This window comes from Bombus vosnesenskii, unplaced genomic scaffold (assembly GCF_011952255.1).
Source record: "Bombus vosnesenskii isolate JDL3184/JDL3185 unplaced genomic scaffold, Bvos_JDL3184-5_v1.1 scf7180000013308, whole genome shotgun sequence".
Taxonomy (NCBI): domain Eukaryota; kingdom Metazoa; phylum Arthropoda; class Insecta; order Hymenoptera; family Apidae; genus Bombus; species Bombus vosnesenskii.
In genome coordinates, this window is record NW_022882957.1 from 236,263 (window position 1) to 263,821 (window position 27,559).

At 32.7% G+C, this 27,559-nt stretch overlaps 3 protein-coding genes and 1 long non-coding RNA gene across 8 annotated transcripts in view; 2 read left to right on the forward strand and 2 right to left on the reverse strand.

Annotated features, from left to right (window-relative positions):
* The window catches only part of LOC117234674 (plastin-2), a 44,716-nt gene extending 37,005 nt beyond the window's left edge, over positions 1 to 7,711 (reverse strand). Inside the window, exon 1 of the mRNA XM_033496116.1 lies at positions 7,353 to 7,711. Within this exon, the coding sequence (XP_033352007.1) occupies positions 7,353 to 7,403 (51 nt within the window). The 5' untranslated portion in view covers positions 7,404 to 7,711. The remainder of the gene's footprint in view (positions 1 to 7,352) is intronic.
* A 6,964-nt stretch (positions 7,712 to 14,675) lies between these two features.
* Positions 14,676 to 26,169, reverse strand: LOC117234679 (lysine-specific demethylase lid). Of its 3 annotated transcripts, none has more exons than XM_033496127.1 (18): positions 25,644 to 26,169; positions 22,466 to 22,682; positions 22,228 to 22,388; positions 21,781 to 22,146; positions 21,415 to 21,693; positions 20,854 to 21,346; positions 20,639 to 20,766; positions 20,355 to 20,549; positions 18,950 to 19,410; positions 18,601 to 18,862; positions 17,693 to 18,515; positions 17,406 to 17,614; positions 17,104 to 17,316; positions 16,900 to 16,984; positions 16,419 to 16,819; positions 16,162 to 16,282; positions 15,882 to 16,024; positions 14,676 to 15,641 (listed from the first exon to the last, which is right to left on the reverse strand). In XM_033496127.1, the coding sequence occupies exons 1-18, from the start codon at positions 25,872 to 25,874 to the stop codon at positions 15,507 to 15,509; spliced, it is 4,923 nt and encodes a 1,640-aa protein (XP_033352018.1). In that variant the 5' UTR covers positions 25,875 to 26,169; the 3' UTR covers positions 14,676 to 15,506. The 3 variants fall into 3 exon arrangements, with proteins under 3 accessions (XP_033352018.1, XP_033352019.1, XP_033352017.1); XM_033496128.1 differs by having other exon boundaries at positions 14,676 to 15,572; positions 17,092 to 17,316; XM_033496126.1 differs by having other exon boundaries at positions 17,092 to 17,316.
* LOC117234680 lies at positions 24,110 to 25,018 on the forward strand. Its single transcript, XR_004493560.1, has 2 exons — positions 24,110 to 24,335; positions 24,451 to 25,018. It is a non-coding gene; the product is annotated as an uncharacterized LOC117234680 (long non-coding RNA).
* A 496-nt stretch (positions 26,170 to 26,665) lies between the features above and the next one.
* On the forward strand, positions 26,666 to 27,518 carry LOC117234689 (cytochrome b-c1 complex subunit 8). Of its 3 annotated transcripts, none has more exons than XM_033496157.1 (3): positions 26,666 to 26,744; positions 26,984 to 27,142; positions 27,309 to 27,518. In XM_033496157.1, the coding sequence occupies exons 2-3, from the start codon at positions 26,989 to 26,991 to the stop codon at positions 27,401 to 27,403; spliced, it is 249 nt and encodes an 82-aa protein (XP_033352048.1). In that variant the 5' UTR covers positions 26,666 to 26,744; positions 26,984 to 26,988; the 3' UTR covers positions 27,404 to 27,518. The 3 variants fall into 3 exon arrangements, with proteins under 3 accessions (XP_033352048.1, XP_033352047.1, XP_033352050.1); XM_033496156.1 differs by having other exon boundaries at positions 26,686 to 26,763; XM_033496159.1 differs by having other exon boundaries at positions 26,714 to 26,843.
* The last annotated feature ends 41 nt before the right edge of the window (positions 27,519 to 27,559 follow it).

Genomic DNA, 27,559 nt, shown 5'->3' on the forward strand with positions numbered 1-27,559 from the left:
CTAAAATACTCGATAAGTACGATAAATAGTACGATAGATATTCTTCAAAATACTCACATAATAATTCCTGTACAGCTTTTGCGATACAGAAATTTTATTTTATTATCATATATCGTATGTTTGTATTATATCAACGTAAAAGCGCAACGTAGATTAAAATTAATCGGATAAATAAATAAAAGAATACAATAAGAGAACATTTAAATAAAAATGAAAAAGCCACGAAATTTTTGAAAAAGCTTGAATAATAATTCGCGCAAAGCACTCGTGCAAAATTTCATAACATAAAATTAATTTCTGTACGAAAATCATTTATTTGTTAGCACACGGCACAGGTAAACGTACAACGAATATTTTATCAACGATAAACGCATTGTTAAGAATTACTTTATAAAGGCTTTTAAAATATTCAAGCTAAATATATATAACGTTCCTTTACTTCCATGAAATTTAAGTTACGCCCTAAACCAGCCGTAAGTGCATTCTCCGATCGTTTCGGGGAGGCGTGTTTTCATTCCCTGCTGCGAACTGAGAATGGTAAACTGGGTCCGCGTAAACGTAGGCATTTAATTCTCAGGAGTGCAACGTCGATAGTCTATTTTCGCTTTGCTGGAAAGGACCAACAGCACGATGGTCTGGATAAGAAAAGAACGACACGTGCCTACGCGCTGTAAGGACGCTTCAGGGGGTTGCGAGCACGTGCTCCTTTATTTACAGCAAGCCATTTTACCAACGCAACCGGAAGAATTAGTTCGACCGGACCGTGATCGTGTTTCTAGTACTCTCTATTTTACCATATGACTTTAATTGTTTCAAGCTTTGATTCTTTTCTCCGGGCGTTTTCTTTTCTACAGAATACACGCTGGAGATGCGAATAATATTCGATGGTTAATTCGAGGGTTTTTGGAAGATACGTTAATTAAAAAATCATTGAAAAGTATATTATATATTGTAATATATTTAGTACTTCCCAAGATTAAACTATCGAGTTCTTAAAATTTGTATATTACTATAAGCTAGTTAGAGTTACTTTTTAAATTGTAATCTAGCTTCGATTTGCTGATATCCGAAGGTATGTGTGCCTTAAAAACATAATAAAAAAAAAAGAAATTCGCAGGAAGAAAAAAAGCGAAAAATATATGTTTTTAAATATATAACGATCGCTTATTTCTATTCTATTAAACTCGAGAATAATCGAACATATGAATTTTGACGTATCAAGCTTCGATTAGAAGTATTTCATTATTAGACTGACTCAAACTTTCATTCAATAGTATGAAATAGCGCAGCGATGAATGAAAATCTATTGCTGTTCTCTCAGTAAGTAAAAACTATGCAGTAGATTCTTCCATAAAGATAATCTTTAAAAAAACGGTACAAAGCCCAGTAACCTATCTTCCAAAAATACCATGCAACCAACTTCTGGTTCTATTAGTCGAAAGACAAGATTCTTAATACGACCGGAAGATTTCCGGGATATTTTAATTGGAAACTCGCCAGAGGCGAGAAGAAAAAGCGGAAAAAGATATATCCGGGTCTAGCTACATCGCCACCCTTTTCACAGGAACACTCTTCACGACATTGTTTCTGACGGGGTGACTCTCAACCCCTTGTGCAACGAAGCGACCGTAATCCACACCGACACACGGCCACCATCACGTACTGCATATTTACATACTCGAGGGGTGATTTAGATGCGCTAAAAAAGCCTGCTATGCCAGGCATTAAAGCCGATGCAGCATGAACCAGAGTAACCAGAGTAACCAGAGTTTTCGAAGCGGACTCGGCACGGTCGAATCGACGCTTTCGAGAATTCGAAATCGTCCCTCCGGATGTCGTTATCTGATCTGTGTCTGGAATTCCGCCTATTACGCACCGACCAATGCGAATTTTTTCCTTGCCACGACAAATTTTCTTTCGTTATAGTGCCCCTTTTGTCTCTCTGAATATCCATTATTTTTTCAGTCGATAAAGACTTTGGGCTTTCCTATGTCGTCAAATCGTAAATGCGCAAATTTTCTCTTCTCTTTTAGCGACGAGGAAAACCGAACGTTTGTTTCTTCGTTTTCACTAACGTAGATTAAAAGGACGAAGTTACGTAACATCTGCAGAATTATTGATTGTATATATCCGTAACTAGACTGTGGATGATTGTGCGAATTCACGCTTTTATGAATACAAATAAAGAAATAGAATTTAAACGGAGATTCGTTTCATCCCTCAAATATATTGTACGCGCTCTACTTTACTCCTACGCACTTTATTGTACGAATACTCTACTTTGGAGAATTCGTATATTTTTACGCGTTCTATAAACATCGGCAGTCTGTAACCTATTGAATCGTGGATTCGTAATATCGGTGTAATAATAATCAAATAAAATCCTCCTCTCAGAAGCAAAAGATCTAGAATAAAAAATTAATGAAGTGATTACGTGTCTACATATATAGGCGATAAATAATTAACATACGCTTTATTCGATTTGTCATCCACTACCAACGAAACGCACTAAGACACGACCTATTTCCATTAATATTCCAAATTATTCCACGTATTCTACGTAATTCTTCCACAAGATATTCAATTACAAGGAAAAAAAGGAGGAAAAAGGCGAGAAGTACGAGGAGATGTTTCACCGTGCTCTATAATCGCTTTAGGACTCTCTAGAGTCTAAAGTGACGAGGACTCCTACGACTCCCTTTCGAGCACTCTCGGCCAAGTGCAAATACGAATCCCACCTCGATTACTTCCACTAACGACTTTCGCTACCGGAACGTAAATCCGAGACAGCGCAGGAAGCGGAGGGAAGGTCTATTAGATCTGTCCCGCGTCCTCCAACCAGACGAACCGAGTTAAACCCCAGCTGAAACTGAGTTAAGCACTGCGATACTTGGAGCACCTTGACCGTCGGAAATTGCCGTCCAAGAATTCGATCTGCTTGAATAACTCAAACAACCCTATTACCCCGGCGAATATCAAATTGCCTCGGGTCAATCTGATTGATAAGACGAAGCTTCTTTTTTAGTTCGAGTACCTCGATCGTGAAAAGTCTGTTTTATGAGTTCAAAGAACTCCAAGAGGTCGAATGATCGTAACCCATAAACGATATCGTTTGGGTCGTAAATGATTATAGTAGTCGGAGGTAAATATAAGTTACGATACTTCATCTTGAGATATGTACATGTATAATCTTAATTAATGTGATTGACATCGATATATAATTAATATCAACGATATCAACAGAAGGATAACACTTAACGATCGACTGTACTTTCTTTTCAGGACGTACTCTTTATAATTTAAACGAGTCTCAACTATATTCAAATTCCACGATCATTGCAATACTTCGATTATTCTATTCTAAACGTCGTTCGATATTACTTCGACACACGCGTTCGTCAAATTTTCCACTTCCTATAGACTTTTATTCCTATCGTGCGATATTTCTACATATAATTAACTTAACGAATAATTTCATCAAGAAATATCTCGATTATCGTTTCAACCGTTTATCTTGTGATTCCCATGTATCCATATTACTCCGATATTTCAAATTTTCCTCTTTTGTCACTTTACGACTTTAAAATCTATCCAGCTGTATAAAATCGCGAGACATGGCGATTGAAAATTTAAACGTGGCGCGGTTAGGCCCACGCTGAGCGTGACGTCAAGGGTAGTCCCCTCGGTGCTTTTCCACGCATACATACACATTCGTACGTGCGTTTTCGCAACGTTGCAACGGGCAGGATGTCGCGGAAGGGGTTGTGTTCTCGCACCGGTAACGCGATCAATAAGATAATTGAAGACTTTCTCGACAATGCCGGCGGAAGGGAGCAATTTCGCCATCTCCCTTGTACTTGAGCAAGGTCATTGTTTCCGAGGGGATTCTCATCTCGTTTCTAAGCACCATCCGCATCAACGGTTATAATTGTATCCTGCTGGTTTAAACGCCACACTAGCTGCCTACCTCCCATACTCAGAAACGAATAAATGCAGGAGAAATCCGACCCAAACGGTGGCCAGAACCGTGACTCATGAATTGCAGATTCGATCGATAAAACGATGACGATAGGTTACGCGTGAAATAAAAAACACGACGAGTACGTATATTCGGATTAGTGATAGATAGAAACAAATATGGGAAGCTCGTTTTCTGTTTCTCTGTTCTCTTTTACTCGTAACTCGTTTTACCACGATAGAGAAAGAAGTAGAGTACAATGAATCCTCTATTATGCGTAGATGAAAATTAACCGATAACAGTTTAATAACAACTCGCGTATTAGCGACTATATATTTCGATAATATGCAATAGATGCATGTTTTTAAGTTTTAATTTGTATACTAGCTAACAAATACTGGAAAATTTCATAATTCAAATAATAATTTGTATAACATTATATTATTGTATTTCACTGTTATATTCATTACAAGATAACATTGTATTCGTTCATTCTCAATTTCCAACTCAAAATTACAATTACTATTCCTGTAAGCAAAATTCCAGTTATAAAGGGTTAAAGGGCTCTATATTAAAAGACTGTAAACTCGTATAGAAGAGCAAATTCAATTAATCCTCAGCCACAGACACGCGAGCAAGAGTAAAAGGTTTCACGAAACGAGACATACATGCTCGGTTAAAATCAACCGTGAAAAGTGAACTTGTAAGAACAAGGAATAACGACTTGGTTACGAGATGTTGTAGCCCATCGAAACCGATCGAAAAACTGTGAATGGTGTGCATACATCTTGATGCACCATGTATATCCGCGAAGAAACGATCCCAACGGTAATAGCGATATATAATTGGAACAAGCGTAGGTATTTGAAGGACGAGCACGTGCGATCACGGTCACGTGTCTTCCTTTTGTACATTAGAGTGCAGCGACACGAGTGTTCAAGAGCTGAAACTCTTCTCCGAGTATGGGCATAACGGTATCGAGGAATTTTAGAGACATTTATCAGGGGAAATTAAAGATCGAACGATCGGTTCCGTTAGGAAAGTTACATCGAAAGCAAATCCTCTTAAAACGACGAAGCAACTGTAAGGTTTACATACAAAGCGACTTTTGTCACATTCTTTGGTGCTTCAGCTTTCTGGTATTCTTCGTATCAAGCTGTATTGTACTCGATATAATCATTTGTTTTTCTATTGGTAAATTAACAAGATTCAATAATCAAATTATTATTGTTACTAAATTCAGATACATACTGATTATTAAGTCTTAAATTTATCAGGTAAATACCATATCGATAAATACGATATCTTCATGGTACATGGATGAAATAACCAGAATAAGATGCGACAACTTTCTAATGGTTGTTACGAGCGAGATGTGCGACATGGTGGAATCGATATTAAAATCGATCTATATCCTGACTTATTGTTTGATAAAACTAACCTCCTATTAAAACTGATTTTTACCAAAATAGTTCTTATTAAATAAATACAACTATTTTTATATCCCTATTAGTATAATTGTTATTAAATCCCTATTAGTATATCGTTATCAAACTCATTACTTTCTTACATGACAACATAACCTTAGTTAAGAAAAAGGGTAATTGATACTATTCAATATCCTTTTCAATATGTTCGTTTTTGCTATACTACGAAGAATCATTAATCCACGTAAGGATAAACTGGTCCCTATGTTAATTTAATTTATTTTTAATTTTTTGCTCCAAAAACACCTTAATCCAGAAGATTACAATTTCATGATCTACTTATGATGTTATATAATACACTGAATATTTTGTTTAAAAACATTAAGAACTGTTCGATAAACATTAAAAATGCTTAAATTACTTGAACATTTTTCCCCCTGAAAAAGTATAAAAATATATGCAAGGGTCGATTTTGCGTGAACCCTCCATTTATATAGCATGTAAATAACACGGGAAGATAATAAATTTCGTACAGTTAATATATGGTGCTTGTCGTATCGGCATAAGACAGAATGTAAATATGTAAATAATTGAATGTAAATAAAGCAAATGTCGGTAAGGCGAACCGCGAAAACAATAGATAATGCGTGACTTATAACGAATGTTACAGTTAATGGACTTCTTCATCCGGACTATTTAACAAGCATGACAGCACGCAGCGCAAAATACGTTACGTATACGTATAGTAATAAGCGGAGAGAGTGGTTACATGTTACACGTGCGTGGACTTGTGTACGGAAGAGTATAAGTGAAAAGTGACCGGGTTACGATACTCGATATCGAACGTAATTACGCGCTCGATCGATTTGAAAAATTATTGACGTTCGATGCAGCTCAGACCGACACAATGTGCCCGCAGAACGTACATGCGTCATTTTTCTAAACGAATTACACATGATTCATATCCTCGTTACAATACAACCGCATAATGTTGCACTGATTCATAGATGCTTGTATGGCTTACTAGAAAAACAGTTGGTAAGATGCTACAGTACATTGATTGCCTGACGGATTATCATTATTGTATATAACATATTGTAATATAGCATTTATGGCAATTATAATACGTACTATACATTCATAAAGTTTTTAATACTCTAATGTAAAATATTAAATTCTTTCATAAAGTGCTGAATGCTTTTATGGACGGTGGGAATTGTTTTTCTCGCCAATTAGTCACGCGTATGTACAATGTGAAAATATACTTTCATTTTTGCAGCTACCATACATAAACAATGGTAAGAAGGAAAAGATTGAATATTATGAAATATTAACTTAAAATAATATATTTAATATAGGAATGAGAATCATGGTACTCACAACCCTATTTCTAAGAAATAATGCACAAAAAAAAAATATATCGATTTCACTAAAATAAATATAATATATTCTACTTCTATATTATATGTCTTGTAGTGAAAGTTTTGCTATTTACAAAAGTTTGAATTGTACCTACGGAAAGATTAAGCAATTTCTAATTTCTTTACAAAGAGATGCTATTTACATAATAGAAACAAGCGACACCACACCGGCGCTGCGTGCAAGAAATACAAAATTTGCCCGGCAGTAGACGTATTACGAAATTTCGACCAAACTAATCATTCTCTGTTACCACACATGTATTTGTAAATAGAGACGATTGTCAACGCGATATGTACGTTTGAAATTTCGCGTAGGCTTGGCGTAAAAAACGGATAAACCGAGTACAGGGCGGCGACACCCGGCGTAGTCCCTACGAGGGTGGGTTTCCACGAAAGCATGCTGATAAAACCGGCGATCGATAAGGAGCCAGGGTATACGTTGTAATACGTGCAACATCAACGCGAAAACCATAGTAACGGATGCCTTACGAGTCGATTGTTCGAAATTCGATGATGAGTAAAAAGGACAAAGGCAAAAGGACTCACCGCTTGAAATTGCTCCAGCAACTCCTGCCGGTCGTCGATCGCAGTGGCCATGTTGTTCGAATATATAATCCTTCCGTCTTTCCTTTCTCTGCAGTCCCTGCGTGTAGCCCTTTTCACTCCCTCTTTCTCCTCTCTCTTAATTGATGTCCAGTGTACGGCAGTACACACCGATCAGACAGAGGAAATGTGTAACACGAGTCGGTAATTTTCACCCGGGGTACACGCGGGTAGTTACAAAAACGGTTACCTGGGGCGTTCTCGCACCTCGCGTACGCGTTTTTGGTTACGACGCGGTTACCAGCCAAACACCGCGAGGACGCGTCCTACTATTACGGAGTCGCAGCAAATACTGAGGCTCCGTACACCGTACACCAAACGAAGCGCGCGCCAGCCAGCCGAGCACACCCGAAAACGACCGAACCAGAAAGAAGGGACATTGCTGTCTTGACACCATAGGACAGGTCCGTGCCAGGTTCGTCGAAAAACTTCAAATGTTATAAGTTGTAAACATTATCGTGCTTAGTTTATCTGCTTAACACACAAACAATCCTTTATTGACTCTTTTCTTCTTTTCTTTCGACGGAACAAATTTTTGACGATTTCAAACCAGAAATATCGAATCGTCATTATCAGACTGTGGATCTTTATGCATTTATGAAAAATTTAAAGGTGCAAAAGTGCATAGAATGCATGTGATATGCGATATTGATATAAAATACCTAAAGTACAATACTCTCTATAATATTTAATAGGTAAAACAATTTTTTACCCAGATTTCATATTCTTAATTATATCTATGAAAACATGAACTTATTAAATATACGCAGTCTACTTATTATATGTATATATATGTATGTATGTATTATAGATATATTCGTTGACTCCTTGCCTTATCATTTCTTTGGGAGCTATTTGAATAAGCGTTTAATTGTTCACCGTTATAGCAATATGTGCCATATAAATTACTTTTGTAATATTATGTGTAATTTGTATTTAATAATTCGCAGTCTGAGGTATTGGAAGTGGATTTTGATTTAAACTTTCTTATAAATCTAAACTGCCTCTGTTCGAGTCGGATAGAACTATAACATATAAATTATTCTGAGGCAGCATCTATCGATTACATATATTGAAAAGTACGGGAAAGTGATAACGTAGTATTGGATTGGAAACTAAGTAATGCCATATAATGACAAGATCCGCAATCACTTAGTCGCCAACCCAATAGAAGCTGTTTCTTAAATTTATCTTAAAATTTATTGTTATTTACGTTATTTTCTTGCGATAAATTTAAACTAATGGAAGTGCGTGAGTCATTTGTTTTTTTTTTTTTTAACTGAACATTAACCGTTTACTTACGTAATGAAATTAAAATATGAACAAAGGATCAGTTTGGAAACTGACTTGCAGATATAAGGCAAGTAGTTAACTATGTTTCTGTTATATTTCTACGATATATTCTACTCGATAGTGGTCGATAAACATATTCTTATAAATATCCTGTAACGTAAAAAATATTCAATTCTGACATTTTACGGTTCAACTTATGTTTTATGGATGAAATGTGGAATATTCTAGAGAACAAAAGCATCTCTTATTTGGATCGACTCCCTTCCACCATCAAAGCGCTTTACTTTTAAAAACCTGAGGGCGGAAGTTGTCCAAAGAGCGTCTCTTCAATCTGACAGAAGACATTCTCTCTATGAATCACTTCGTTCGTCAGTTTCCTTCTTTCACCAAATAAGAACCATGAAATACTTTTCGATTCGTCACCATATATTCGCCAAATTATATTGGATCAAAATTCTTATTAAACGAAATAATGCTCGTTCTGCGAAGGATTAAGTTCTTTTCTTTTACCTTGAATTGCCTTTATGATAAAATTGCTTAACATGTCACGGAATTGCTAGTATCTCATACCATAAAAGTAATGAAATGTTACTTCCATACACAGGAAATTGCACATATGTAAAATCGTCTGTAGAATAAAAGTAAATATCTTAAGCGGAAACTCAGTGACACAAGAATGTATCTGAATGTAATTCGCGTTATATAAAATAATTTGAAATTTCATTAATACCATAGTGACTACGTCACGGACATTTAGGCAGATTTATATTTTTAATTAAAGAAGTGGAACATAAGCAAAGTTTTGTTTCTTCTACTAAATGCTATAATAAGTGATCTACTTTGAATATATCGTACATCTCCAAATTTTCTATAAATGTATACTAACGAGACACAACTATCACGAATATCAAAATTTAGAATCCGAAGTTACAAAATCTTTGTTGCAAACATACACATTGCAAAGATATCCGAGCAATCAATTATTAATTAGGTTAATAAACCTTTAATATATTTAAAAAGAACACCTTTAACGTTAACTATATGTTTGCAACAGCTATTCATAGTCTACCAAATACTTTTACGATCTCTACATATTTGTCGATACATATCTTGTAACTTCTATATGCATTTCAAACTTTGCCAACATATTACGATAGTAGTATCTCGCTAAAAAGTTAAAGAAATTCCAGAAAATGTTATACGACGAACATAAGAACATCCAGAAAACTTTTCCATGATGATTGTTTGAGCTTTCGTGAGTCACTGTACATTATTATTCTGCTTCGATATAGCGACTGCTCTATCAAGAACAAATAAAAGAAAAGGAGACATGATATTCAATAGCCATTACCTTTATTGCATACCTCGTTTTCAAAATGTTTTTTGTTTACTAGTTTTGCTGCTAACATTATCGCCTGTGAATAATATCAGTGATATGTTCGCTACCGTTTGAACGCGAGGTGAAATATTAAAATGGAATGTCTAATAGGAAAACCGTGACTCGATTGACCATAAAACAACTTCGTTTCTCGCGAAGTTAAGCTGATCCTGGAAATTAGTATTTTTGAATGGATTAAAGAATACATTTGTAAAGTGTAACGTAATGACGACGAAGATGCCACGATAAGACAAGACGCCGATTTTTAGACTCAAAGAAACGAACAACGAAATCCCGCGGTAGTGAGTCATTTTTTTTACATACACAGTAAGAGACAATAAAACGCTCGCTTAAATTGCGCGATGCGACGTGCTGTCTGTTTCCATGCTCGATTTCCTATTGGAAGGCATTGTTTAAACGAATGGACAAAGCAATATACATAATCCCAGCGCGCATTTACGAATGATATTTAAATTAGTAATGTTACTCTTTATTAATCTACTCTTCATCGCTTAATAATAAAGAACGGACATGATTGTTATCGACGAAAAGCACACGAAAGGAAAACAAGAGAACCTTTGAAAAATAAAATAGAAATCTGTTTTTTATACGAAATCAATTTATACAAAAAAATACTAAAAAAAAATAGACTTTGTCTATGTCGTATGTAGATCGCTGACTTGGCTAAAATTTGAATATTCATTTGAAAAATCATATTCACACTCTAATCCTTCTTCTAACGCCTGAAATATTAGTTTTGCCGAAAGCTCTATCCTACACAAATACGAATCTTCTTCAGACCAGGCTTATTCAACTTCCCGTTGTGCGTAATATAGACGAGAAATTCATGTCTCCCCGAACTTTCATGTTCCGCCGCTCTTTATTGACATTCTATCTCTCCTGCCGGTCGCACGAACACGCTTCCACGGACGTCGACCTCTTTTAAATAATGTTACATCATAGAAGATCGGTAATGATACTATTTTTAAGAAAAAAATGTCTTAAACGTCGAATGCATTTCCCAGATACTACTAATGCATCATCATATTGTTTTATCATAACGTTGAAAATTTGTACCTTTTATCTAATATACTAGCTTTTCTTTGTTTAAACTGTTTGGAAAAAAAAAGCAAGAGAAAAAACAGTTTATGGTATTGAACGTACATGTACTTACACATTTACATTTAATATATTTTATCGGAAATCAAAGTGATATAATCTTACAAATAAAGGCTACTTTAACGCTATTTAGCTCTAGGTTACATTTACTGTCTCATAAATATTTCTGACTAAAATGATTCGCGTATAAAGGAAATAAACGATGTGCCTATTATGTTATACGATAAAATAGTTATTTACGCAAGTGATGATGATAAAAGATCGTATATTCGTTGGAAGTTTTCCTCGTGATGGAATTAGCTTTTTTTTTTAAGGACAATCGAGAAAACACAATTAGATAAAAGTAAAATAAATACATAGATACACGATAATGGTTTTCTATCGACTAAATTTTTGGTGAAAAGTTTTCTTTCTTTTTGCGAGGTGTAACGTTCGGAATAACCAAAACACGCTTAACGTAAAAGGGTCTATACTGATCTTTCTGCATAATATACAGAATAGAAAGGAACAAAGAAACAATCGAGTTTAACATAAAGATGGTTACTAGCAATGGTGCAACGAAAATTAAGTAACATTTTTTGACTATATCGTTTGAATGAATGTGAACGATCGAATAAATACTAAGTAATCGTCATATGTAAGTCGAAGAAAAATTAAGCTGGCGTTTTAAAACCGTGAATGACAAATAAATATTAATTAGCAGAAAAATAATTATCATCGTGGTCAAGCAGTTTACAACGATATCACAAAATATAAATTTCAATTAAAATTGCAGGTATTTCAATATATCATAAAATTTTTAGCAGCCTGCCTCCCCTTAAAAAATGTGAATTCATCGATCAATTGTGAAAGAAACAAAATTACATGTTGAAATAGATATTAGCTGCACATGAAAATTAAATTGTGTTACGTGTAAAGCTAATGACATATAATTATAGCTTTGACTTATGAAAACAACGCACAATACTTCGTTTAATAATATCCTCCTGAAATAAATTCGGTAAATTTTTAATCTACTATCGGGTGCACGTTCCGTCAAATATTTCGTTACAAAAGAGAATCAAAATCAGTACTAAACACCTTGTGCTTATTATCAATGAAAATTATGAAAAATGAATTTCTTTCTTTGTGATGATTAGTATAATTGCTTGGAAACGCGTAGGGACTTGCCTATATTACGCCGAACGACTGATCAGTATTCAGCATAGTGTACGCTAATATTTAATAATAAAGTGCAACGTTCAAATATGTCCATTTTGCAACAGCTCTAAGTAATCACGCAATTTCAATCTTTCTTTTTATGTCACTAGTCTCACAATGTATTTTTAATGATAGTGTACCACCTCATAAAGCATATAATTTTATTATTCGTTTCTTTCTTCTTTTCCTTTTCTATCTTTTTTTTCAATGCTCATCTCGATTAATAAAAAATGATTCTAAGTACTTTGTATAAAATACGATAACCAATGTACGTACATATGTATACATATATATAATATACATAATATAAAATAATATATATACATTATCATATATTACATATATGATATATATATATACATTATTATTTATTATATATATATTATTTTTATTACGAAAAGAAACAAAAAAAATTCACATATTTCGAAAAACCTAAACGCGAAAACAACACTATCGTTAGAAATTCACTGCATTCCCGCGTTGCCAGGAACAATAATCAAGCAGATTATCGAGCTTCTTTTGTATCTGTACAAAAATATATATGTGTACACATGTCTCAGTGAATCTTTGACCTACAGTCTGTTTTAAACAAAACGCCCAACATACTAATCGTGGATTATGTATAATATAATATGTTGGTATTTTCTTATAGCTACTGTTATTTTAAAATGAATTCTGTTAACCATTGATCGAGCAATTACTATTTCCTTAAGCTACGACATCTAACAGTGGAACATTCGTTAACAAAATTCATTCAATTTATGCTAACATCGACGATTCGAATCGTATGTTTTGATATGCAAATGTTTAAAACACACTGTACGCCGTGTCATCCCACACATAACATGCATTCACATAGCTTCTAGTTCATATGGAAACTCAATGATTGAAATTCATTTTCTTTAACAAGTAATTATACAAAATTTCTCATGCTGTAAGCACAGCTTCTTCGATAAACCCACAATAAAGTTATTTCTTTTCTTTACACAATGCAGTTTTTCTTGGCACATCATGCAAAAAAAACCACATTAGTAGATAGAGACACGCACATAACACTTTTGCACAAGAGTTAAGTATATTAAATTTTTATGTATAAATAAAAAAAAGGACAAGAAAGCCAGTTCAAGAATCATATTAAAAAATAATTAGAAAATGTAATTATTAACTTATATACGAAACACGGTTTTGTACCAGAGTCAACATTAAATACACAAATTACATTTCGTAACCTATATTTCACACCAATGGATAACAACGTATCTCTTACGTTTTTCCGCTTTTTTTTATCGAGAATGAGATCCATATTTGCAACACTTACAACATTTATAAAATGGTTTATTACGGAATATATTTTATCATTAGTATAAGTATCGTCTTTATAACATTTAGTGATTTTATAATACTTCAATGTACAAAGTAATAAGTAAGCTTTAATTATACTACAACGATGCATTACACCATGTAAATGTTAACAATATAGGACAGTTAGCAGTTTTAAATGTTGAACGCGAACTAACGTTGAGCGTATAAAATGAAAGGATCGGCACACCAAGGTATAAAGTTATCGACCTATTAAATATTATAAAGCGTAATACAATCATAAGGATTGAAACGAACATTTCTATCTGTTAATCGTTTGAAATCGTAAGAAATTAATATTTTATAATACTACAAATAGAATTTACATTATAAAATGTATTTTTTTTTTAGGCCATTCGGGAATTGTTTGATGAAATCAGTAATACCTTAATATAAAACGATATTCTAGATGTTTGTGAGAAGAAAAATGAAATGAATCGAAAAATTAAATGATTTACAGATTTGTATAAATTATATAAGTTGTACACTCTGGTCCAAAATCCAATGAATTGCGATCAATTGTTTCAGGAAGGCAGATTTAGATATGCTATGTATCTGCGTGTCAATTCTTTGTTTTATACAAACTGTGACTTACTTCTATATTTCAACCTAATTTCTTATATATATATATATATATATATATAAGATACATATATATATATATATATATGTATATATATGTATATATATATGTATATATATGTGTGTATATATATATATGAATATGTATATGTATAATATCTACCTTAATACACACATACGTCAGTCTATCTGTACATACTATTTTAACGCAAGGGAAGTTCTCTTACACCGTTACAATTAAAACCCGATACAAAAACCGACGGAATCTTTCTTCGAATAGAAGTAATCTGAGGTGACTTCTCTTTGTTATATATGTTATCGCCGTCGCTAATATTTCTTTTTTGTCACAGATCGTCTAAATCATTAGATCAAACTATGCCCTCCTTTCCTTTCTTCGTTATCTTTTACATTTTTTTTATCTTTTCCATATGTTATTTAGGAAAAGAGCGTCACATTCACACTATAGATCGCATTATGAATAATGCTAATGCATATCGTTAATTATTCAACAGTCGTTGGTCTCGCAAAACCTGTATTTCCTATCGACCGTTGCAGCGAGAGATAAGAAATAAGAGTTACAATGAGATGCAAAATATCCGTTTTCTAAAATCCCATATAAACAACAAAGTAGTATATCACGGTTCATCCGCGATACTTGATCTGTACAATATGTATTACAATTTAAAAGGTTTTTTAAATCAAAATCGTGTACTTAATTCAAAACTAATATCTTATTTTGGTTAAAAGCAAGCAGGTTTTCATGTTATAAATTAACATTAAATATTAATGCATGAAATTAGTTTTCCTTCAGTATAAATAAATGTATTGGACTCGAACAACAAATCTTCTTAATAAACAACTGTTTTATCTTAGAAAAATAAAATACAATGCAATATAATACATACAAAAAGTTGATACCTCTCTACAGGGTACCAAATCAAAATAAAAAAATAATGTTCATAATCGTCAAGATTGCAATTCGACCGCATTATAATACTTTATCTCCAATATCCGCTCGCAACAGTAATCAAACAGCATCCAATAATCTGCAGTACCAACTGACTGAATGATGATTGTAGATGATATTAATTGTCGGGCTGCAAGTTCCCAGCCAATTGAATTGATAAACATCCTAGCCTTGTACAGAGCTAACGAGGTAAAGTAGGCTAGTAAGTCTTGACGAAGGATGTGGTTTCTTGAATGTCTGCTTCACTATCTGTGCCCTGGTATCCCTGAGATTGAGAAAGGGAAAGAAGTGCATCCAGGCCTAATGATTCAGCTAGGGGATCTGGCGCTCTTGACTACAGTATAGATAACACAAAAAAAATATTGCACTAAAACTATAATATAATGTTATTTAACAAATGAAAAAGACTTAAGACTCAACTGAATTCAAGTGAAATCAAGAATTGGGAAGTAATTGAAATTCTGTGTAAAACTAAAATATTACACAACAAAGAGAAAAGATTTAAATTTCACCAAGCAGCTAAAAATACTACAAAAGTAGCAATGACATCCTAAGCATATTAATTTTAACTTACCGTTGAGTTTTGCTCTGCTTCTTTACAATTACTACATATGTAATCATCCTCCTCTGCAATTTCTGTACGATCTAAACCAACACAATGCATGTGGAACCAACCTTCACAGCCACCATCACACTGTACCCAATCAACTTCCCTACCTAACATAAACAAAAACAAAACAATAATATATAGAATAGCACACGCGCGCGCTCGCGCGCGCACACACACACACAAAATGTAATAATAAATATAATTATACTAAAATATTTTGTTGAAATATGTGAAGTATTCCTACCGCTAGGTCGTAAGCAGTTAACAGCCGCACAATCATCTTCTTCGTCTGAAGTATCCTGTTTAGTCTTTTTCCTGTTACCACCCCTTTTCTTTGGGCCTTCTTCTCCTTCTTTACGTTTCATCTAAAATTTACGTCTAATTGAAACCAAAGCAACAGATTCATAACAAACACCGTATTTATATAAAGTATTTTTAACTAGGAAATGTTCCAAATTCAAGCTTCGCTAATATATATAAGGCATTTCTAAATTTAAATACCTTTCGAGGTCCACGCTTTATTGGAACTAGAGAACTGGCTGATTTTTTTTCTTTCTGCAATGCTTTGCGCTTAGCTAAATTCTTTTCTTCCATTTTTTGTCTTCCAAGTTTTTTCAATAATTCAAATTCGTCGGATTTTCTTTTCCTTCCACGCTTTTTTACATCCTTTATATCCTGATTCAAATTAGTTTGGACTTCCTCGTATGATGCATATTTTCGAACTGTACTAGGACTATTTGTATGACATAGTATACGCCAGATGTGTTGTGTTTCATCAAGTGCAACTTCTAATAAATCGCCTTCCATCATCAGTTCTTCAAGACGTAACCTTGCTGTTTGTGAAAGTACAACCGCAATTTCCGTTGCATCATTTGATTGTGTTTTACGTTGAATTTTTGATACTGTAAAAGAAAACATAAACATCATGAATACTACGTTTATATCTTTAACATTTATTATTTTTTGTGAGAGAGGATCTTACTATAGGAATACGCATGTTCATTACTATTGAATGTACTACAACTTGGTTCATCATCATCTATAGTAACAATGTCGTCATCATCATCCTAAAATATATCATAAATATATTCAATAGTGTATAATATAGACGTATTTCAAATATTGTGCTATATTACAAATTCTATATATAATACTATTTATATAATAGACATACCGCAATACTAACTACACTATCATCTGAATGCACACCACTGAGTGGGGCAATTGCTTGTACTCTCTGATGTAATTCAGGATTATTTGCTGCCTTTTTCAGTTCGCTGCTAATAATCTTTTCTGTCTTTTCTCTTGCAGCTGCTTCCACTAATTTTTGTGATAATACAGACAATTTTGCCAGTGCAGATGAAATTTCATCCGTGGCTAGTGCTTGTCGAGCTCGATCCTATTCGATGTACGTATACTATGTATATTATGTATATCGTTATATATTATAACTCGATTTGTTAACGTTAATTTTTACATAGACCTCACCTGCCAATTCATTGCACGTTCCGTTAAACATTGTAATGCTTCACCTTCTGGTAAACGAATAGGAATTTTTTGAAGACTAACTAAAAGTGCAAGAATCGTTTCTAACCGTGGCCGTCGTGAACGTAAGCAACATGGACATAAAAATTTAATTTCTCTTGACATTGGAAATTTTCCTTTATACGATGTCTTTGGTAAAGGTACACAGTTTGCTAAAATTACAATATATTTTGACTAATTATAATTGAGCTCAACACCTATATTCATTATAATGAGAAAATATTACTTACAGTGAAACCAATCCTTACAAAGCTCACACTGAAGCATGAGCCCGAATCTTGGTCGACGACAAACACAATACCTTGAATCGTCAATTTCGGTTTTCATTAAGTTTCTTTCCCTTAAATTTCGCATCGCTTCCATTTCGCGTTGTTCAGCTAATTTAAACGCAGCTACAACGGTAGCTGAATCATTGGAATCATCCAATTTTGTATCACAGACAAATACAGGTCCTATAGAATCTTCATTCTTACTCTTTTTAGCTTTTAACGCTTGTATACCAACGCCAATTCGTGGTGATAAAGCTTCCATTAAAGTATAATGTGAATTTTTCCTTAGGAATGTTCTTGCTGTCCTTTCTTTCCAGGTTTTTGCTTGTGAAAGAGTAGATTCTAAGATCGGAAGAGCATCTAGGTGCAGTGGAATATTTCTACCTTTTTTTATTAAATCATCTAGCGTATTATAGTATGGAAAGTTATCTCTTGCTTGTATCTCTTCCATTATTTTTGTCCAATTTTTTGCCTTGTTTAATGTATCTTGAAGGACATCTAAGCTTGGTAGGTAAGCTTCTACTTTATCAGCTTCACGAATAAATTCTTCGAGAGATGTAATAGTTTGTCTATTTTTTGTATGGAAATATAATTTTGCTTTTTCTTCCCAATCATCAATTGCAAGCATTAATGCTTGCAACTCTGAGAGAGTATTTTCTATACTTAAATGAGGAGGCATTATCATACCTTTCTCAATTAATTTTGCTAAATCATCACGATGTACTGACTTTGGATCTTCTTGAACAGACTTTACTTCCTCAAGCCATTGTATTTGTGTTAATTTCTGTAATAAATAAATGTGATTATATATCTAAGAACACGAATATATTCTTGTCAAATACGTGTATACATTATATTTATGTATTTACTTGTCTCAAATGTGTGAGTTGAGGTAGTTCAATACAAATAGAATCTCCAAATTCAATACATTTTTCCAACTGTTCAATATCACAATCATCCTCTTTAGATTCTAGTTCTTCTGCTTCTGTTTGAAATTGCAATACTTGATCAAGTATAAATTTTACACCATCAGACTCCTTGAGTTCACAGCACAGATTTGTTATTTCTTTATAGAAAAGTGTTAATTCTTCTACTGTAAGCTTGTACTTAGTTTCAACAGATTGTCTGGTTCTGTATAAAAAATTTCAAATAAGTAAACTTATCTTAACACAAATAGTGATATCTAATATGAACATAAACTTAAAAACTTCATAATACCTGGTACGTTGTTTATTACTCAAAAGTTGTTGCGCAACACTTGCACACTTTTCAGCATCTTGTACAGCAGTTGTTAAAGCTGTGAGCAATTCACTTTCTGGAAATTTTTTACTTTCGGCTTCATTTAACAGTTCTTTTAATTCACTTAATTCAATTTTATCACTCTTTTTATCAGGATCCATTGCCTCTTTTACTTTTGTTACCCAGGAGTCAAATGACTCTGCTTTCAATTTTAATTTTTGTAACATAATTGGTAATTCGTCTAGAGTATAGCGATAACGTAATGTATGCTTATCTGGAGGACAATCACAAAGATCTGTGAAATGCCTTAAACAAACTAATTGAGAACTTTGGCATGAACATGTAACTGCACTCAAAAAACAAGTTGTCTTGCAAGCTTCACACTGTCTCTCATCGTCTGGTAAAAGTTCAAATGCTTCTCGTTCTGCTTCTGTTACACCCTGAAAGATATAATTTTTACCACAAAGATCATTCATGAGAATATACACCATTCTTACATTTTAAAAGAAATATTACAATGCAGAATGAGATTATCAATGAAACACATGTATCCATCTGTAGATAAGAACACTTTAAAATAGAAAAGATTTTTACAAATATATTATTTGTTTAAAATTAACAAAGATACTTTTCAACAAAATTACAAGAAAAACTATAAAAATCTCTGAATCAACAGAGAAAATACAACGCCTGTTTAGCATCATGGCAAGACTTTAAAAACATAACCTCTATTCGCCAATAAAAGTTATATAATCAAAATGAGAGACACACCAAATAGATATCAACAAGTCAAGGTTGATAACTAAGGAACGATCGCACAAAAACTATTTTAATGATATGAATGTAGGCTAACCAAAAATAACGAAATATAAAGGCATTAACGATGATTATAACGACGTCGGTGAAACTACGATGCCCAATGGTTGGTAATATCAGCCGCACACACGTCTTTCACCGCGTGTGCCCGCATGGTTACGGTTATGTATGTTTGCCGACGTGTACGTGTAATGTTGTATGTGTAAGTCTGTGAGGGAATGTCTCAGCATATACTATACCATTTGACCTAAATATATTAGGCTTTGCATTTAGAATTATAATCTGTTCTATGTGAGAAAGTGATTTTGGAGGCAACATTTAAACGTTAAAAATACTTATGAGTTCAAAAAAGAATTAGACGCCAAGCATCTTATAAATTTTAATGAAACAAAAGATGAAATATATATTTATAATAATTAGTAAATTACATAAATATGCAATTTGATAAACTTAACAATTTAGTTGTATTGCCTATAAGTATTTTATTTTTAAAATACATTTGTGATATCTGCATCAAATTTAAAAAATAAAAATTATATTATTTGAAAAATAGAAATATGTCACTTACCCACTCCAACAGATTCTTCCGTAGTTTCTTCTCATCATCTACCATTTGAAGCATATCATGGTAAGTTGCAGTTGCAATTCCTATATCTAATGAGTCTGGGTCCAATGACATTTTACACACCAATTCATCATGAGAAAATACACAAAATCGTCTTAAATTTGAATAATGCGTTATGCAATCTCGTCCAATTTTGAGCTATTAAACATAGAATAACTGTATAAACTAAGTACAAACATGGATATAATATAATATGTTGGTAATAAGAATTTAAAATGATAGTATACCCAATCAGCGGGAGCAAAATTCACGGCTTCAGCAAAATTGTAACCCTGATTAAAACCTGCGTGATACGCTCTCGGAAATGTCACTACAAATTCTCCAGCGTGTTGATCAGTTCTGAATACTGGAACGCCTAAAAATCAGATATAAATATTAATGATAGTTTATACTAAATAGTATATACTTAACGAAATGGCAATTAAAAATAATATCGTATTACCTTCATTCGTTAAAATGTTTGGATTCATAATAGTAACTAACTGATGAAGTAAATCTGGTTGACTATGAAACAATTCTGGTGCAGCTGATTTCATTGAGTGTTCAAATCGTTCCGCTTCAGAACCTGGTACACCATACCATGTTTTCGGCTCTCCCCAGTGTAGATAATTGATTGAATAACTCCAGTGATCCTCATTATGCCAACAAAATGTTGCAAAACACATTCCAACATACATCCATGGAACTTTCATACCACTAATATCAGCATTTATATGACCTAATACACTTCCTCGTAAAATTGGTAAATTGTTCAAATTCCATGAAGATTCAGCATATTCTTGATCACATGTAAACAAATTGACGCTTGTTTTTGTTGGAAATCCCGACCCGTGATCCATTGTATGTAAATCTGCGCCATATTCGACTGTTACATCTTCGTCAATTGAAGAAACAATTCGCCAAAATTCTTTTTCTACTAGTGATGTTGGCACCATCTACAAAAAGTATTGTCCAATATTTGCAAGTATATTACAACATTATAATACATAATAAAATAACATACATGTACAGGCATGTTAAAATAGTCGCTCTTAAATTGGTCAGCCATTTCACCAAATTGTTGAAGTGTATATTCCCTTTGTGCTTGCTCAAAACCGAATGCTTCCATTGGCTTGGAAACTTCTTCAGCAACACACTTTGGACATCTCCAATCACCTTTTGGTATTTCTGTCAAAGGTGGCATAAGACAAAAAGTATGATAACTATCATCACATCCATCACATAAAAGCATGCTTTCTTCATTATCACCTCTTCCGCAATTGTGACAAATATACTTTGCCAACTAGAAAAATACACACATGAATTAAGAAAGAGAAAATAAATTGTATAAATACAGGTCATAACTAAATAACATATGATGTACACTCACTGGGTCAACTTCATAAATAAGTTTTACACCTCTAGTTTTGTTTGATTTCTTTCCTTCTTTGGTATTAAATCCAGCCATTTTTGGGCCAGGTCCATAAAACTGTAATTTTTTAAGTTCTTTACTATTATCTTTATCATCATATTGTTTATTTCTAATTCCATCTTTACAATCATTGTCAGAATCACATTCCTCTTTACAATCCTCTTGTTTAATAGATACTTCCTGCTTTTCTTCTTGACCACTAAATCTCTTAGAACGACGGGAAAATTTCTCAGGTGGGGGTTTAATTTGTTGCCGTGATATAATTCCATGTGGTTTATAATCTCTATCTTTTTTCTCATTTACATTAGAATCTGGTTCAATTTTCTATATAATTCAACATATGATATGTGCGCATTAATTATTAAAAAAAAAAAATGTACAGCATCTAAATAAGAAATAACTTACAATATCTGCCAATGTCTTTCCTTGTTTAAACACATCAAATGGATACAAAATACGTTCATAGTGATTTTTTAGAATACTTCCAACACTACGACCAGAAGGATAACCTAATTTATTTGCAATTTTTGCCCATCTCCTTTCCTTCGTAACTGTGTCAATTCCTCCTAAAAATAACATTGATGTATTAATATTTAGAAACCATGAAGTAAAATATTAACAATTAAATAATAAAACAACAAACCTTCATCGGTAACTATCTTATGTAAAGAATATAAATCAAGAGCCTTGCGTTCAACAAGGGGGATTTTTAAAGATGAACCTTGAAGTTCCCAGAATTTTGCAATCTGATCCAAGAAATTAAGTTTTATCCTGGTTTTTGCCTCCAATTCGTTTAGCCTTTGTATTCTCGGAACAAATTTGAATTTATCTACATCAACAGCAAATGGTGGCTGCCAATTCTACAAACAAAAGAGAAAAGAAAAATTCATAAAATTGATTTATACATATCTTATCTATTACAATATAAAATACATACATTACACGTACATACAAAATAAAGTATAAAATACATAAGATGATACAATATACAAAGTAACTTAGTATTATATTAGTATATATGTATTATAGTAGTATTTATAGAATATGAATTGTTAATAACTATTATATAAGATCTTAAAGAGGCCCTAAATATTTACATATAATTCGGTAACAAAACAAATTAAGTATAGTGAAAATTATGTAAAATAAGCATCCTAGTGATGCAAAAATTCTGGATTATTTTATTTATACATATCTCTGTTTATTAAAAGAACAATATAAATTTATTTAATCATTTATAATATTTATCTATATAATGTCATTTATATAAAGAATAATACAAAAAAAAGTTACAATAGTACATTTTGCGAATTATACACATTTACTACGATCTGGATTTGCATTCGATATACGTCGGAATACTTACAGGTCTTCAGATGATTCAATTAATTTAATAAAATACGGATTAGCATTTAGAGCATATATAGTAATGAAAATATAATTACGGTCTTTTATTGATATTTATCTAGCATAAGGAAATAGCAGAGAAATTACTTTCGTCTTAATTTTATTTGTTCTAAAATATCAGAAATTTATTGATGAGATACATAGTAACATATAAATATATATATCTAAATAATCGATAAATGCTTTCGTAGCTTCATCTCATCACCGTGACGCAACACCATTGTAAGATCAGTCGACTTTTAGAAACAATAAGTAATAAAGAGCATAAAATAGCCATCGAAATAGAAATGTGAATGATTTTGTTGTGATGATATAACATTTAATATGTTTACAAACGATTATATAATTATATCAACACAATAAAAAATTAGACATATTTTTAACATGATGCATATTGCTGCATCTCAAGTTGAAAATATATAAATATCATGAAGATTTTCTCCATATACGACGCCCGTTTAATGCCGTGACCATAGTTATTTCCGTAATGGCGTCATCCCGTTACAAAATATGAATTTTCTCAAAGAGTAATGAATTACAGATAACTAGATTAATATACAAATTACGATTAGATCAAAGTTATCAGTTAGACAAAAGATTTTACAATAAGAGATAACAATTGTAAAAACAATCAATTTTTTTCAAAGTTAAAGTGTTTGGCATGGGAGGAACATTAGCAGTCGTAATGATACATTTATCGTTGCTAGACTAAAAACAGTATATGCTATAAATCTAAATAATGTTTACGTGAAAAGCTGTGAGAATAATATTTTTATGTTTTAAATTTATACACGTTATGATAAATTTGTGAAAGTCACCATACCCTTAAATTACTTGAATAATTATAAAATTTCGAATAATGTGATTCGTAATAAAATTAGTGCTTTAAATATATAAAAATATACTTTCATTCGGGGAAAAAAGTGTATAATACATTCAAAAAAACAATGATTGCGTAATTTTCTCAGTACAGATTTTATATAATTCATGTTAAATTATTATCTATGTGTGCTATATTGTTCGTACGTTTTGTATGATGCATTTTAGACGATTATATATTTATGCATAAAAAGACCAAGATTTTTGACACTCAATTTATATCGAAGGTATACTTCTAATTTCTCATTATTTATTTGTCCTTTTCATGATCAACATAATTTTACAATTTATATTGTAAAATCTTTCTTTTCACATGTGAAAACAAAATGGTGGCTCAAATAGATTCTAACGGTGATACAAATTAAACGAACAATTTATGGAATTTGAACTAGAAATCTGAATATTTTACACAAAGCTGATATTTCCATATTTGTATATATAGGCAGCGAAAAACATGGCAAAATTCGATGGTACTGCGCATCGGTACTTTCTACTTCGTAAAACACGAAATTAAAACAAAAAAAAAATTGTATCAAATTCTTAGAACAAACCAAATACAGAGATTCTCGAAGAGAATTGCCATATGACACAACGAAGCATATTTATTCATCAAAAACTTGTGATATTTTTAGGTAAAATCGTTTTACTTCTGGGTACACACGAAACTGATTCCCATATCGACAATATCACGATATCAGAATTGTATCAAAAAGATCTTTACCTATAAACGCTGATAATTATTTCAGCGCTTCCTCTGTCGATGTCATGGATATCGTATAGAATTTTCGAAACATTTCAAGACGTTTTCCTAAGGTGACATTGTTTCGATTGTCTCGGCCATTTTACATAGCGTACCTTCTAGCTATAACGATATTAATGTCGCAATAAAATGAGTACCGAACATATTTCATTTCAGAATTTTTTAGTAGTTCCTCAGAATACTGTCACTCCAAATTCTACTTCCTATTCTAACCCGTGAAGATATTGACGTGTGTATTGCATCTTGAAATGTCGATATAAATGCTAACAGCATACGCATACAAAATAAAAAAAACCCTCCGAGATAATAAATCGAAGTCTTTTCTTCCCTTTCGATCGTATTATCTTACGACTCGTATCGATACGAAACAGTCACGACTTTTGCCAGATCCGTACTTTTTTAACGCGAACGGAAAATTCTATCTTTATTGATATATATATAAAAGAAACACGTTATACGAGGAGAAACGAATTTTCCTCCTTTAATTTAATTGAATTTTTCTAAAGTACATGTTACATAGGAACTCATTTATTTTATGATGTCACGACTATGTGATGTTCGTACGGAAGCGTCATAGTGCGTAAACGAGGTCGTGTGTGCATATCTGCACGTTCACGAGAATCACAAGAAGATACAATGTTATCCATTCGTTCAAGTCTTAGGTCTTTAAGCATGGAACAAGGATGATGCTTGTATAACGTGTCCTTCCTATGATAAGGTAAACGAAAGAGAAAGCAAGGAAAAGAAAAAGATTGATAGTAGGTATGATACTCACAGGCGGCGGTTTGATCTTACAAATGCCAGACTTCTCTGCGATCGGTCGTATTTTTGCAATGTAGCCAAGAGGGTCGTGAAACTCTTCGATACTCGGTTCGAAAACCGGCGCCTCTGGAGGTATGACGAACTCGAAGTCCGAATCACCACGATCACAAGCCATGTCTTGGATGCAACGATAAGTCCCGAAAAAGTCTTCACAACCGAAGTTCGTGTCGAACCTCGATACCATGACTTGAATGCCTCGACACAGCTTGGACGCGGATAGGTGGCCCACACGGCACCTAACGCGGGTGAGGACCTCGCGTCAGGTTTAGCACCGTTACTCAGTTACCGGTTGCAGCAATTTATTTAGAAATCTGCTTCGATAAACCATCTTTATTAACTGCATTTGTGTACCTCGTGAGAAGCAGTTGACAATGTATGCAATAAGCACAAAACACAAACAGTAAACACTAACCACGATATCACACGAAACCTCGCACACGAGCAACTGTCCCATAGCCCCATTCCGTGATTCGTAAACCTACCTCTTCTTCCCTTACTTCATTACAATGCAATAGTGGCGCCATCTTGCATCGAAGAACGGATTATAGAACTTTTTCGCCTACGATTTTTGTATGTATGAAACTATGATCATAGATGTAAATATATCAAAATTATTTGTTCATAGGAAGGACGTTTAAGAATTTATATAAGAACATGATAAATATTAGTATTTTTAATGAAACATTGTATTTGAATACAACGTTTGAAAAACGCACGTTAAAGTTATAAGTACAATAAATGACAAATAAAAACAAAAATTCCCTATGAAACGCTGCTATTCACTTTTAATACATAATCAAATTAATTAATCATTTCTAAAACATAAGTTGTTCATGGGAAAATCATTTATAAATTTCCACTGCCACTACATAGTATGTAATTTTAAGATAAATATTTGTAGTATTTGAATGTGTTGATATTAATACAAATTTATGTCAAATCACATAATTTAAATTTGGCGCCCTAACACACAGATAACAAACATGCCATCTAGCGAATATACTTCAGAGGTGTCAGAATCAGATATTCACACGTATTGGAACGTTCCAAGTCGGTAGGTATATCATTATTACGTAAGTTATATAGTTTTGAAATAATTAACTTCATTTTTCACACTTAATAAGTGATTGTTAGTATTTAATAAGTAATTAAAGTAAGTAAAGTTTATTTCTAAAAATTATGTTTATGAAATTTGTAATATTTTTTATGTTACTTATTTTGTTTCTTGGTTATATTTGTTTATTATATTCACTTATGTTTTGCAGTATTAAAATAATTGTTTTTTGAATTCAGTTAAAATGGGAGGAAAGAGGTTTGGAGAACTTGAAAAAGTAACTGGTGTTACATTTTTCCGTCTTAGTCCATATGAACAAAGTCCTTTTGCTGGAATACGTGAGGCTACTATACGATTTGTAAAACGCTGTAGAGGAGAATTCTTTTTTATTACACCTCGTAAGTATTTTTTATTAATTAATAATAAAATAATACTTTCAATTTGTCCTTCTCTAAATAATAAAACAGTAGAAGCGTATTATTATAGTTGCATAACTTAACACATTTTTATATTACAGCTAGCATTATATACCTATCTATTAAAATATTATACATTACGTTTCAGCCTTTCTTTGTACTTACCTACTAATGGAATGGGCAGATTTTGAATATTATAAACTACAACGTAAAAATCCGAAAGATTATGAAAATGATACATAATCTTTCAATATTGACAAGTAGATATGGCTATAATTGATAGGTTAAATGTAAAATGTAACATTCATGTTAAATGAAATTTAATTAAAATGTTAGCATTAAAATGAAACTCATTAAATATTTGAAAAGAAAAGTATATTTTAGTTTATTCAGTTGAAA